We start from the raw sequence: 14,010 nt of genomic DNA on the forward strand, positions 1-14,010 counted from the left end.
CCTTTCTTCAGTACTCCTACCTGTCAGCAAACTCAAGCATCTTCTCTGCAGTCTTCAATGGGCTCCTAGACTTCAAACAAACGCAAGTTATTAAGTCATTACAAAGTTGAAGGAGCAGATAATAATCAAAGCCACTGATTTATGGTTTCTCGGGAACTGTCAGCACAATCAAAATTTATACCAGGAATATTATTAACTCTCCCATAGTACTTCATAATGAAATGCAATTTCACTTATTCAATCACCATAAATCGGTGATCCTGATAATATATTCTGAATTGCATGTCATAAAGCAATGTATCGTCCAGATCACCTTAAGCAACACCACAGAAAATTGACTGGTATTTACATATTTAAAAAATCTAGATTTGATGAAGATGGGAGTCATTTTCATGTGACAGAATTAACCTATTCATTTAAATACTGCACTTCCATTACTTTCAAAATGCTCGTATTTCACAAGGTTTGAGACTGTCAGAACAGTTCTGCTCAAAAACTAATTTTAACCAATTCTGTACTGCCTACCCGTTCCAGAAACGTCTTCCCAAGTTTTAACACTATTGCTCGATTTCTACAATGGACAAAATCAACAACAGCAGTTTCCCACCCAGGCAGGGAAATTGAAAATCTACCCAAGTTTCCAATCCTATGGCATGGCTATTGCACATTAACTTATCGCAATATTCCACCAGTTATTCCAAATAGACCTTCAGAAGGGCAGCTTCCCGCGGCAAGCTGATTGAATCAATTTAGGGCAAAGGTTTCTAACTGTCACTGACCACTGACATTGTTGGCCTGACCCAAGCTCTACGTTTACAAAATCCAAACAGCAGTTCAGACAGTGTGCTCTGAATCTATTCATATTCATGTTAAAAGGAGTTACATTACGATGGTGCAAAATGCTGAGTGGAATATCCCGTGGATCAGTATCAAGATCCCTCCTGTTTATAATTTAGATTAATCACTTGCAGAAGGTAAAAACAGTAAAATGGGGGAATCAGAACACTGCTCTGAACCGGTCTTGTATACTTTAAAATGGGACATCAGAAAAACAGGAAATAAGAATACTGGTCCGAACTGTTTTCTTCCTTCTCGGCTAGTTACATTTGCAGGTGATACAAAATCACAGTGTTAGCTTTAACTTTGGACTTTTTCATAGAATCTCTTGCTGTTTTCTCTTTACAATAACGTCATATCTTGATGGGTGGAACATGATCCTAACTCTGACATTGTTACATAACCTGGATTCTCTGTCCGCACATTGGCGTCTGCATTTTCACTGCTGCTCTGCTCTCAAACCTATACAGATCCTCATAGACCTTTCTGTGTGCACCAGTTGTGGGCTCGTGGAAGCACTTTTGCCTCTGGATCAGACAATTGTTGGTTCATTTCTCATTCTGGAACTTGAAGTACAAAAACCTCGGCTGACATTTCAATGCTGTGCTGAGGGACTGCTGTGTTGTCATTCAGATGAGATGTCAAACTGAGACCCCATTTGCCCTCTCAGGTGGATGTAAAATATCCCATGGCACTGCTTTGAAAGAGAGTGGGCAAATTATCCCTGGTGTTGAGCCAATATTAATCCCTCAATCAATATCACAAAGATATCTGGTCATTATTACACTGCTGATTATGGGAACTTCCTGTGAGCAAGTTGATGGCTGTGTTTTTCTACATTTCAACAGTGACTGCAGAGTGCTTCAGGACATCATGTGGTTGTAAAAGATGTCACATGAATGTGAATCTTTATCTGTTATTGTCACTCCATTCTCTCCTCTTCCTGTCATCCAGCCATGGCATCAATCAGCTCTTTACCCTGCTAATCCTTACTCTGACCTAACATTCTTCTTTGCCTTCATACTCCCCTGCCACCAGTACAGGCTTAAATCCTTCTGGAAAACCCCATGTCTACTCATAGAATTTACAGTGCAGAAGGAGGCCATTCGGCCCATCGAGTCTGCACCGGCTCTTGGAAAGAGCACCCTACCCAAGCCCACACCCCCACCCTATCCCCATAACCCAGTAACCTCACCCCAACACTAAAGGCAATTTTGGACACTTAGGACACTTAGCATGACCAATCCACCTAATCTGCCCATCTTTGGACTGTGGGAGGAAGCTGGAGCACCCGGAGGAAACCCACGCACACACGGGTGAACGTGCAGACTCCGCACAGACAGTGACCCAAGACGGGAATCGAACCTGGGACCCTGAAGCTGTGAAGCAATTGTGCTAACCACTCTGCTACCGTGCTGCCTGTACTCTTTGTGTTTTGCTTGGCATTCTTTAAAAGGCCACTCGAGGTACCCATTGCTACTTCATTTTGAGCAACAACCCCAAATGCCACATCCCCCCATCGCAACATCTTCCCTGGCAGCTTGCCAATTGGGGGGCAGTCTTGCCAACCTCAATCTCATCCCTTTATCTCCACACATCACTGACCCTTTGGATTTTGCTGTCAAACAAACAATTGCCACCTCTCTCTGCATGTCCACATAGTACAACCATTCACCTACAAACATGGCCCTTGCCATCCTGTCTTTAATAAAGTAAGTAAATGTCACAATAGTCCAAGATTACCTTGATCTTCATCACAAACAGCTGTCCAACAAACTGAGCGAAACCGGCCCCCACTTTAATTCAGATGTCAACATCAATATCCTGGTTTTGACTGAAAATGTCATGAATATTGAAAGTCCCCTGGTTGGCTATATTATAGAATGTAATTATACCCCATTGATAGATTGCAAGTATACTCCTCAATTGTTTGTATGTGCAACCCATTGGTCTTGTAATTTGTTCCCTCATCTCAGAGACTGTTTAACTAATATTTCAAAGACACAGTCATGATCCTGCTTCACAAAAAAAAACACCCTCAATCAACCTCTCTATTCTCACAAACAGATATTGCAGCTTCAAGCTTCCTTTCCTTGAATGTGTTGTCACTTCCCAGATCTATGTTCATTCATCCAATCAGGTTTTCATAAACATAATCTTTATTATTGTCACAAGTAGGCTACGTTAACACTGCAATGAAATTCCCGAGTCACCACATTCCGACGCCTGTTCAGGTACACAGAGGGAGAATTCAGAATATCCAATTCACCTAACAGCATGTCTTTCGGGACTTGTGGGAGGAAACCGGAGCACGCGGAGAAAACCCATGCGGACACAGGGAGAACGTTCAGACTCCGCAGACAGTGACCCAAGTCAGGAATCGAACCTGGGACCCTGGCGCTGTGAAGTAACAATGCTAACCACTGTGCTACCGTGTCACCATGTCTCCCCAACCACAGCAAAACATTAACCAAAGTTATAGCTGGCATCATTTCTCCTTCCAGACTACTGCCAAAGGCTGAGCCAAACTGTTTGCAGCCATAGCAAGTTATTTGACCCTGAACTGAGCTTCTAATCCCATACCTCCGCCATCACAAAGGCTACCCATTCTGACCTCTGCACCATAACTCACCTTTACCCCTTCCTCAGTCAATCCACCATTGAGACCCTCATTCTTGTCCTCTCCAGACTCCATAATGCTTTCTTAGCCAGCTTCCTATTGTCCAACTCATCCAAAACACTGCTCCACATATTCCATTCTATTACAGCAAATCCCCATTTCTTTTCAGCCCTGTGCTCACTGACTAACACCTCAAATTTAAAATTCACATCCTTGTTTAGAAATGTTTCATTGTCTCACCTTTCCCTATTTCTATTACCTTCTCTGGCAAAACACCCTCCTCAAAAACTCTGTTCATCTGCCTTTGGCTTCTTGCATATCCTGTCCCCCTCCCTTGGTCTTATCTTTTTTTATAAATTCAAAGTACCCAATTCATTTTTTTTCCAATTAAAGGGCAATTTAGCATGGCCAATCCACCTACCCTGCACATCTTTGGGTTGTGGGGGTGAGACCCACGCAGACACAGGGAGAATGTGCAAATTCCACACAGACGGCCCTCGGTTTTATCTTCAGTGGCTGTGTCTTCAGCTACCCAGATGTCACATTCTAGTGTTCCCTCACAAACTCCATTGCCTCCTTACATCCCTCTCATACTTGGCATCCACGTCTATGAGCACACATTTGCTCACCCCTTCTAATAGCTCCTTCTCTGGTTCAGTGGTTAATTTATCGATGATGATGACTTCTACATGTCTCTGTAAAATGCCATGAAACATTTTTCCACATTACAAGCAATACATTAAAGATGCTATATAAATAAAGTTGTTAATGATAATCCTGGTGCTGTTGTTGTAGGAAGAACAGTTGCATCTGTGAAGGCGGCTTGGGAACAATTAAATATGTTCTTTGCAGAAAGCTGCGGCATCTAAAGATTAACTTCTTTGTGGCAAGCTGCTGAAGCTGATGCTACAGATTTAAACCTAACCTGCTTTACAATCTGATTTAAGGGGCTGATTTAGCTCATTGGGCTAAATCGCTGGCTTTGAAAGCAGACCAAGCAGGCCAGCAGCACGGTTCGATTCCCGTATCAGCCTCCCCGGACAGGCGCCGGAATGTGGCGACTAGGGGCTTTTCACAGTAACTTCATTGAAGCCTACTCGTGACAATAAGCGATTTTCATTTCATTTCATTTTCATCTTCACCACAATAGGTTAGCAATTTGGGACTAGCACTAAAATCATTAGGGGATACTACAGTTTACATCCATTATGGTGCCATTGTCCTGAGACACAAGCAACAGAAAATGAACCCAGTGGACATACGCTATTCTTAACATATTGGTGAGTTCAAAAATCTTGGAAAAGACTTTGCTTTGGCTATTGATGCTACACCTCACAGTTCAGACAAAGCAGTAGAGAGAGTATAGAGGAAAAGAAAGAACTCTTGATTTCATGCCAAGGACAAATCTCTTAACTTTCAGCAAACAGCAATGTGTGCAGTGATTCAGACTAATCACATTGAATCTTATCTCTAATTGCAGCAGCATTACTAGTTATAGCGAAGGCAACAATCTTAAATTAATTTCTGTCACGGTTTCCTTCTCCCACTCCAAAGGGAATATCGTAGCAGCATACAAAATTGACAATTTCAAATAGTATTGAGGCTGCGACCGTCAGTAGAATTCCTAAGTCTGATTATGAAGAAGACACTGAGACTTGACAGCACGGTGTCACAGTGGTTAGCACTGTTACCTCACAGCTCCAGGGTCCTGGTTCAATTCCGGCCTCGGGTGACTGTCTGTGGGGTCTGCACATTCTCCCTGTGTCTGTATGGGTTTCCTCCCACAGTGCAAAGATGTGCAGGTTAGGTGTATTGGCCATGGTAAATTATCCCTTTGTGTCCAAAAGGTTAAGTTGGGTTTATGGGATAGGGTGGAGGTGTGGGCTTAAGTGGGACTGGCGCAGACTCAATGGGCTGAATGGCCTCCTTCTGCACTTTAAATTATATGCTTTGATGGAGATTGTTTATTGATTGTCAAAGAGCTTTAGCTCTCCACCCTAACACCAGACACTTAGGGCGAGATTCTCCGCAAGCAAATGTGGAGAATCGTAAAGGCTGCCGTGGGACAGGCCGTGACCCACGGCAGCCTTCGCCCACTTCCGGGGCCGATTCTCCCCCCGGGCGGGGCTAGGAGCGCGGCCCCGTGTGTCACGGCGGTGCGGCCTTGACGATGGTCGTCAAGGCCGCACGTCAAGCGTCTCGCCGGCTGACGCAGCCGATGACGTCAGCCGCGCATGCGCAGTTGCCGTCTTTTCCCTCAGCCGCCCCGCAAGACGTGGCAGCTTGATCTTGCGGGGCGGCAGAGGGAAAAGAGTGCAGCCGTGGTACTGCCGTGCCAATCGGGCCCCCAGATGCCCCAAACGGGCATCTGGCGCCCGTTTCACGACGGCAGCGAGCAGGTGTGTTTGCTGCTGTGTTGAAACGGGCGTGAAGGCCCGGCCGCTCGGCCCATCGGCCTCGGAGAATTGCCGCTCGCCGTAAAAAACGGCGAGCGGCGATTCGTGGCGTGGGTCGGGCGTGGGGGGGGGGGGGGGAGAGAATAGCGGGAGGGCATGAAAAATCTCGGGAGGCCCTCCCGCTATTCTCCCACCCGGCATGGGGGGTGGAGAATCGCGCCCTTAGTGCTGGCTAACTCTTCCTAATTTGGAAATGTGAGTAGAATTAACTAATCAATACCCAGCACCTGTTCATCTTATTAGCTTCAAGTATTGGGTATTTAACATCCATCAAACAGAACCTATTAGATACTAACAATAACAATTAAATGGAGAGACACATTTCTACTACCCAAAATCACAAAAGGTATTGCTTGCCTTCAGCAAGACTTTAACAACATTGCTGGATGTCTTGTATTGTACTCATTAATAATGTTAAAGCATAATCCAATGATCTACATCCGTGTCTCAGTTTACAGATAAATTCAAATATCAAACATGAAATCTAAGAGACAACAGCTAATTTCCCCTTACCTCAACTCACAACGTTTGCACATTCTGTCAGGCGAGAAAGAAAAATAATTAAATGACGGTGCCTTGGGTATCATGTTTTTGGGTTAAAAAGTCAATTCCTGGTACCTCTTTGTTACCTTGAATAAAAGTAAAGTCGCCATAGTCCCAGATGACCATAGGCTTTGAGAGGTTGGTCAATGAGGCACATCAACTCAATGCTCCCAGAATGCCTAGATCCACTGCAATTTGCATACCGCCGCAACCAGTCCACAGCAGACGCCATCTTCCTGGCCCTACACTCACCCCTTGAGCATCTAGACAACAAGGACTCCTACATCAGAATCCTATTTATTGATTATAGCTTTGCCTTCAACACCATAATCCCAGCCAAGCTTATATCAAAGTTCTAAAAGCTAGGACTTGGCTCCTCACTCTGCAACTGGATCCTTGACTTCCAGACCCATAGACCACAATCAGTAAGAATAAACAACAACGCTTCCTCCACGATAGTGCTCAATACTGGGGCCCCGCAAGGCTGCATACTTAGTCCCCTGCCATACTCCTTATACACACATGACTCTATGGCAAAATTTGGCTCCAACTCCATCTACAAGTTTGCTGACGACACGACCATAGTGAGCCGGATCTCGAATAACGATGAGTCAGAATACAGGAGGGAGATAGAGAACCTAGTGGAGTGGCGTAATGACAACAATCTCTCCCTCAATGTCAGCAAAACTGAAGAGCTGGTCATTGACTTCAGGAAGCAAAGTACTGTACACACCCCTGTCAGCATCAACAGGACCGAGGTGGAGATGGTTGACAGCTTCAAATTCCTAGGTGTGCACATCATCAAAAATCTGTCCTGGTCCACCCATATCGACGCTACAACCAAAAAAGCATAACAGACCTATACTTCCTCAGGAAACTAAGGAAATTCGGCATGTCCACATTGACACTTACAACTTTTGTAGATGCACCATAGAAAGCATCCTATCTGGCTGCATCGCAGCCTGGTATGGCAACTGCTCGGCCCAAGATCGGAAGAAACTACAGAAAGTCAAGAACACTGCCCAGTCCATCATACAAAGCCACCTCCCATCCATTGACTCTGTCTACACCTCCCGCTGCCTGGGGAAAGTGGGCAGCATAATCAAAAACCCTTCCCACTCAGCTTATTCACTCTTCCAACTTCTTCCATTGTGCAGAAGATACAAAAGTTTGAGAACACGCACTAACAGATTCAAAAACAGCTTCTTCCCCACTGTCACCAGACTCCTAAACGACCCTCTTATGGACTGACCTGATCACACATCTTCACCCAATGCCTGTGTCTATGTATTTACATTGTGTATTTTATGTTTGCCCTATTATGTATTTTCTTTTCATGTACAGAATGATCTATTTGAGCTGCACGTAGAACAATACTTTTCATTGTACCTTGGTACACATGACAATAAACCAATCCAATACTTTCTCTTTGAGGGAGAGAGCTGACTGGTGGTGATTTAACATGAGGATCATCACTGCCTGTCTGTTCCACCGAACACCCCCAGGGCAGACTGTGTCCGTGGTAATATGGTGACGGTCACTGTCAGCTCCTCTGACCGTGGGGGCCTCTGGCTGCACAGCTGAATACTATTGCTACTAAGGAATTGGCCTTGTTTGTTACATAAGCACATCACTTCTGCAGGTTGTGTTTGCTGTTTGCTCCTGCTGTTGGCTGAAGATACCTGGAGGCTGCAGTTGCTGTTTCCTTCATTTTCTGTAGACAGAAAGAAAAACAATTTTTACTAAGGTACCTGGGTCCTGGAACTCTCAGCTCAGGTGTATGTATGAGACCAGAAGGCAATCCGGTTTGAAGCAAAAGACGCTGCAGACTGGTACGTGACATTGATCCAAATGGGCCACCTGCTAACGTCGTTGAAGAAATGCTTTTGCAGATTGCTGTTGCTGTTGCTGGTGTGGTGAGTCCTGCATGTAACTGGCACATCACCGTGGGTTAAACATGGTGGAAGACAACTGCACCTTGAGCACCAGTGGAATATGTGGATGTCAGGATTTGGTTCCGATGAGATTGGGCAGTGTGGGAGGGCCTGCCCAGCTGCGGTCCCTGGATGGAGAATGGCTCTGATACATGGAACAAGTCACACATTGATGGACAGATCATTTCTACAACAAAGTTCTGGACATGATACCACATTCTCTGGCTTCTCCGTTTCTTTTGAGGAACGTTTGAGGGGCGATATCATGTGTTTGGGTTTTTTTGTGAAAATGAGCTGATATAGCTTTCTTTTGGAACAGTAACGTTTCCTTGTTGTTTAATGGTTGGTGTGATATGTGCAATGTTACATAGTCGATTTTCTAAATATTCTCATGTGGATTCTCGTGTCAGCCCATGTGCAGGGCCATGCCCCACATCCTGAGGACTCGGCTGCCCATCATACCAGGGAGGGACTCAGAGGAGGAGCCCAGCGATGGCCCAAGATGTACAGGCATTGCTGGTTGTTCGAGATGTCAAATAGCATGCGCTGCAGGAGGCTCCGCCTCAACAAGGGGACAGTGCAGCACCTGTGTTATGTCCTTGCAGACTTGGCACCACGTGGAGGAGGAGGAAACCCACTCCCAGTGGCCATTAGGGTCTCCACAGCCCTGAACCTTTACATTTCAGGTTCATTCCAGGGCTCGAGCTGGGACTTGTGCGGATTTCCCAACCTACAGCCCGCAAGTGTTTCCATGAAGTCACGGATGCCCTGTTTGCCTGGGCAGCCAAATACATAAACTTTGGCCTGGACCAAGTCTATCAAGATGCCCAGGCAGCAGGATTCTCTGCCATCATCGGGATGCCCCGGGTCTAGGAGATAATAGATGGTACACATGTCGCATGTTGTGAGCTCCGAGCAGCCCAGGAGTGCCGTTCATCAACAGGAAGGGGTTCCACTCCCTGAACATCCAACTCATGTACAACCACCACCTCAAGATCTTCCACACGTGTGCATACTTCCCAGAGTGTGCACAATAGCGACATCCTGCGGCAGTTGGAGATCCCCGGCCTCTTCGAAGGACACCCCAGGATGATAATTGGCTCTTTGTACAGCACAGGGACAGGCCCTTCGGCCCTCCAAGCCTGCGCCAACCATGTTGCCCATCTAACCTAAAACCTTCTACACATCCTGGACATCTTTTCCCATCCTATTCATGTATTTGTCAGGACGTCCCTTAAACGTCACTATCGTATCTGCTTCCACCACCTCCTCCGGCAGCGAGTTCCAGGCATCAACCACCCTCTGTGTAAAACACTTCCCTCACACATCTCCTCTAAACTTTGCCCCTCGCTCCTTAAACCTATGCCCCCTATTATTTGAGTTTCACCCTGGGAAAAGGCTTCTGACTATCCACTCTGTCCATGCCCCTCATAATTTTGTAGACTTCTATCAGATCGCCCCTGAACCTTCATCGTCCGAGTGAGAATAAACCATTTTTATCCGAGTTGGTCAGGATGGCCGAGCGGTCTAATGCGCTGTTCACATCGCACTCTTCTCTGGTGGCATTGGTTTGAATCCCATGCCTGACATTGACTATTTTTATTGTGGGGCTGGTTTAGCTCAGTGGGCTAGACAGCTGGTTTGTGATGCAGAACAAGGCCAGCAGCGCGGGTTCAATTCCCGTACCGGCTTCCCCGAACAGGCGTCGGAATGTGGCGATGAGGGGTTTTTTACAGTAACTTCATACTTGTGACAATAAAAGGTTATTATTATCCAACCTCTCCTCATAGCTAATGCGCTCCATAGCAGGCAACATCCAGGTAAACCTCTTCTGTACCGTCTCCAAAGCCCCTGCATCCTTCTGGTAGTTGCCGACCAGAATTCAATACCACATTCTAAGTATGGCCAAACTAAGGTTCTATACAGCTGCAGGATGACTCACCAAGTTTTATAGCTGATGAAGGCAAGCATGCCATCTGCTTACTTGACTACCTTCTCTACCTGCATTGCCACTCTCAGTGACCTGTAGACCTGTATACCCAGATCCCTCTACCTGTCAATACTCTGAAGGGTTCTGCCATTTACTGTATATTTCCCACCTGAATTAGACCTTCTAAAATGCATTACCTAACATTTGTCCGGATTAAATTTCATCTGCCATCTCTCCGCTCAAGCCGCCAATCAATCTATATCCTGCTGTATCCTCTGACAGTCCTCATCGCTATCCACAATTCCACCAAACTTTGTGTCATCTGCAAACTTACGAATCAGGCCAGTTACATTTTCCTCCAAATCATTTATACATACGACAAACAGCAAAGGTCCCAGCATTGATTCCTGCACAGCGCGACTAGTCACAGCCATCCATTCAGAAAAGCACCCACTGCAACTCTCTGTCTTCTATGACTGAGCCAGTTCTGTATCCATCTTGCCAGCTCACTTCTGATCCCGTATGATGTCACCTTCTGTATCAGTCTGCCATGAGGACCTTGACAAAGGCCTTACTTAAGTCCATGTAGACAACATCCACTGCCCTATCTTCATCAATCATCTTCATCACTTCCTCGGAAAACTCAAGCAAGTTGGTGAGACACGACCTCCCCTTCACAAAACCATGCTGCTTCTAGTTAATATGTCTACTTGCTTCCAAATGGGAGTAAATCCTTTCTCGAAGAATCCTCTCCAATAATTTCCCTATCACTGACGTAAGCCTCACCGACCTGTAATTTTGTGGATTATCCTTGCTACCCTTCTTAAACGAAGGAACAACATTAGCTATTCTCCAGTCCTCTGGGACCTCACCTATAGCCAATGAGGATACAATGATTTCTGTCAAGGCCCCAGCAATGTCCACCCTTGCCTCTCTCAGTATTCTGGGGTAGATCCCATCTGGCCCTGGGGACTTATCTACCTAAATGTTTACCAAGATGCCCAACACCTCCTTTTTGATCTCAATGTGACCCAGACTATCTACACACCCTTCCCCAGACTCATCATCCACCAAGTCATTCTCTTTGGTGAATAGTGATGCAAAGTACTCATTTAGTATCTCGCCCATTTCCTCTGGCCCCATGCATAGATTTCCTCCCCAGTCCTTGAGTGGGCTAACTCTTTCCCTTGCTACCCTCTTGCTCTTTATATACATATAAAAAGCCTTGAGATTTTCCTTAATACTGTTTGCCAATGACTTTTCGTGACCCCTTTTAGCCCTCCTGACTCCTTGTTTAGTTCCTTCCTACTTTCCTTATATTTTGCATAGGCTTCACCTGTTCCCAGCCTTGTAGCCCGCACAGATGCTTCCTTTTTCTTTTAGACCAGACTCACAATATCCCTCGTTATACAAGGTTCCCGTAACTTGCCATACTTATCCTTCTTCCTCACAGGAACATGCCGGTCCCGAATTCCTATCAACTGACATTTAAAAACTTCCCCAGTGCCAGATGGTGATTTGCCGTCAAACATCCACTCCCAATATAGATTCTTCAGTTCCTGCCTAATATTGTTATAATTAGCCTTCCTTCCCCAAATTTTGCACTTTCACCCGAGAACTACACTTATCTTTGTCCAACAGTACCTTAAAACTTACTGAATTATGGTCACTGTTCCCGAAATGCACCCCTATTGAAACTTCTACCACCTGGCTGGGCTCATTCCCCCATATCAGGTCCAGTACAGCCCCTTCCCTAGTTGAACTATCTACATATTGTTACAAGAAGATCTCCTGGATGCTCCTTACAAACTCTGCCCCATCCAAGCCCCTAGCACTAAGTGACTCCCAGTCAATATAGAGGAAGTTAAAATCACCCACCACAACAACCCTGTTGCTTTTACACCTTTTCAAAATCTGCATCCATATCTGGTCCTCTATCTCCCGCTGGCTTTTGGAAGGCCAACATTGTGACTACACCCTTCCTATTCCTGAGCTCTACCCATATTGCCCTCCGAGGTGTCCTTCTGTGATATTCCGTTAACCGTTTTACTGGATTTTTAACTTGTTTTCTCCTTTCTTTCTTACAGGGTGGAATTTCAAAACAAATTTTACAAAGGAGCAGGCTATAAATTCATCCCCTTCTCATTTACGGACATTTGTAAAAGATAAATCAACAATTAATAGATAGGTTGACAAATATTTCTTGTTACATAGGAACATTGAAATATAACAAACTGCATGTTTAGTAGCATCAAATTTAAAATTATTCATAGTGCATAATTCACCTGATGCATTATCAAAAAAAGTGTAGATTATTCTTGATAGTAAATGCAATATAATTAAATATCTTAAAATGAAAGTATTCAGAAAAAATTTTTATTGCGATTCTCACCAAGGTATCTGTCTCCTGTACAACACTGTGAGCATAATTGCAAATGTCAGCCCTTGTGATTAGCTTAATGAATTGCTGAGCTAACCACTGTGCCGCATATTCCAATATGGCATTTGAAGATGCATTTGCTGACCTTGACCACTTGTGTGAGGTCATTGAATTTCTTGCGGTACAGCATTTAGGTTCTCAGAGCTTGGCTCCTGGCATTGACATCCCTGGTTGTGTGCTCCCACTGCCTGCTGAATATATGTTTCAAGGGCCTCCTCCAGATTCTGAACATCTTTCTGTTCCACCTCTATCACCAAGGCTTTTGGATTCTGTTCTCTCCCATGTTGTTTCACAATTAAATGTTCCACAGGTTCAGTCTGCTCAACTGCCAGCACTTGCACCAGCCACAATGCGCCTGCTCTTTAAGAGGCCACAGGCTAGTAAAAGGCGCTAGCCATTCATGATATTGACCCTTGCTTAGGCATCCAATCAATCAATTTTTCTGGCTGGATGCTGAAACCATTTCAAAGAGTAGGCAGCAAAATGTTAGTATGCTGCCTGAGTTTATTTATTATTCATTCTTGGGATACGGGTGTCACTGGCTAGGTTAGCATTTATTACCCATCCCCAGTTGTCCTGGATAATGTGGTGGTGAGCTGCCTTCTTGAAATTCTGCAGTCCATGTGTTGTCGAAACACCTATGGTGCTTTCCAGGACTTTGACTCAGTGACTGTGAAGGAATGGCGATATATTTCCACATCAGGACGGTGAGTGAATTGGAAGGAATCTTGCAGGTGGTGATATTCCCATGCATCTGCTGCCCCTGTCCCCCGAGGTAGTAGAGGTCTTGCGTTTGGAAGGTGCTGTCAAAGGAGCCTTTATGTGTTGCTGCAGTACACCTTGTAGATGGTACACACTGCTCCGACTGCGTCGGTGGTGAAGGGAGTGAGTGTTAAAAGTATTGGATGGGGTGTCAATCAAGTGGGCCGCTTCATCTTGAATGCTGTTGAGCTTCTTGACTGTTGTTACCGCTGCACTGATCCAGGCCAGTGGAGAGTATTCCATTACACTTGTGCCTTGTAGCTGGCGAACAGGCTTTGGGGAGTCAGGAGGTCAGTTGCGCACTACTGAATTCCAAGCCTTGTAACCACAGACTTTTATGGTTTAGTTTCTGGTCAATGGTAATCCCCTAGGAAATTGCAAGCGGTGGGATTCAGTGATAATAATGCCATTAAATGTCAGGTGAAGAAAGTTGGATTCGCTCTTGTTGGAGATGGTCACTGCCTGGCACTTAGATGACAGGTAATGTT

The 14,010-nt window shown here is 45.2% G+C and overlaps 1 protein-coding gene across 3 annotated transcripts in view; it reads left to right on the plus strand.

The window, feature by feature from the left end:
* Window positions 1-13,675, plus strand: part of LOC119966356 (V-type proton ATPase 116 kDa subunit a1-like) — a 228,052-nt gene extending 214,377 nt beyond the window's left edge. For all 3 annotated transcript variants that reach the window (XM_038797882.1, XM_038797883.1, XM_038797884.1), the window contains one exon: window positions 12,408-13,675. In XM_038797882.1, coding sequence (XP_038653810.1) covers window positions 12,408-12,508 — 101 coding nt within the window. In that variant the 3' untranslated portion in view covers window positions 12,509-13,675. The remainder of the gene's footprint in view (window positions 1-12,407) is intronic.
* Window positions 13,676-14,010: the final 335 nt, after the last annotated feature.

The sequence above is a fragment of the Scyliorhinus canicula genome, chromosome 5 (genome assembly GCF_902713615.1).
Source record: "Scyliorhinus canicula chromosome 5, sScyCan1.1, whole genome shotgun sequence".
Taxonomy (NCBI): domain Eukaryota; kingdom Metazoa; phylum Chordata; class Chondrichthyes; order Carcharhiniformes; family Scyliorhinidae; genus Scyliorhinus; species Scyliorhinus canicula.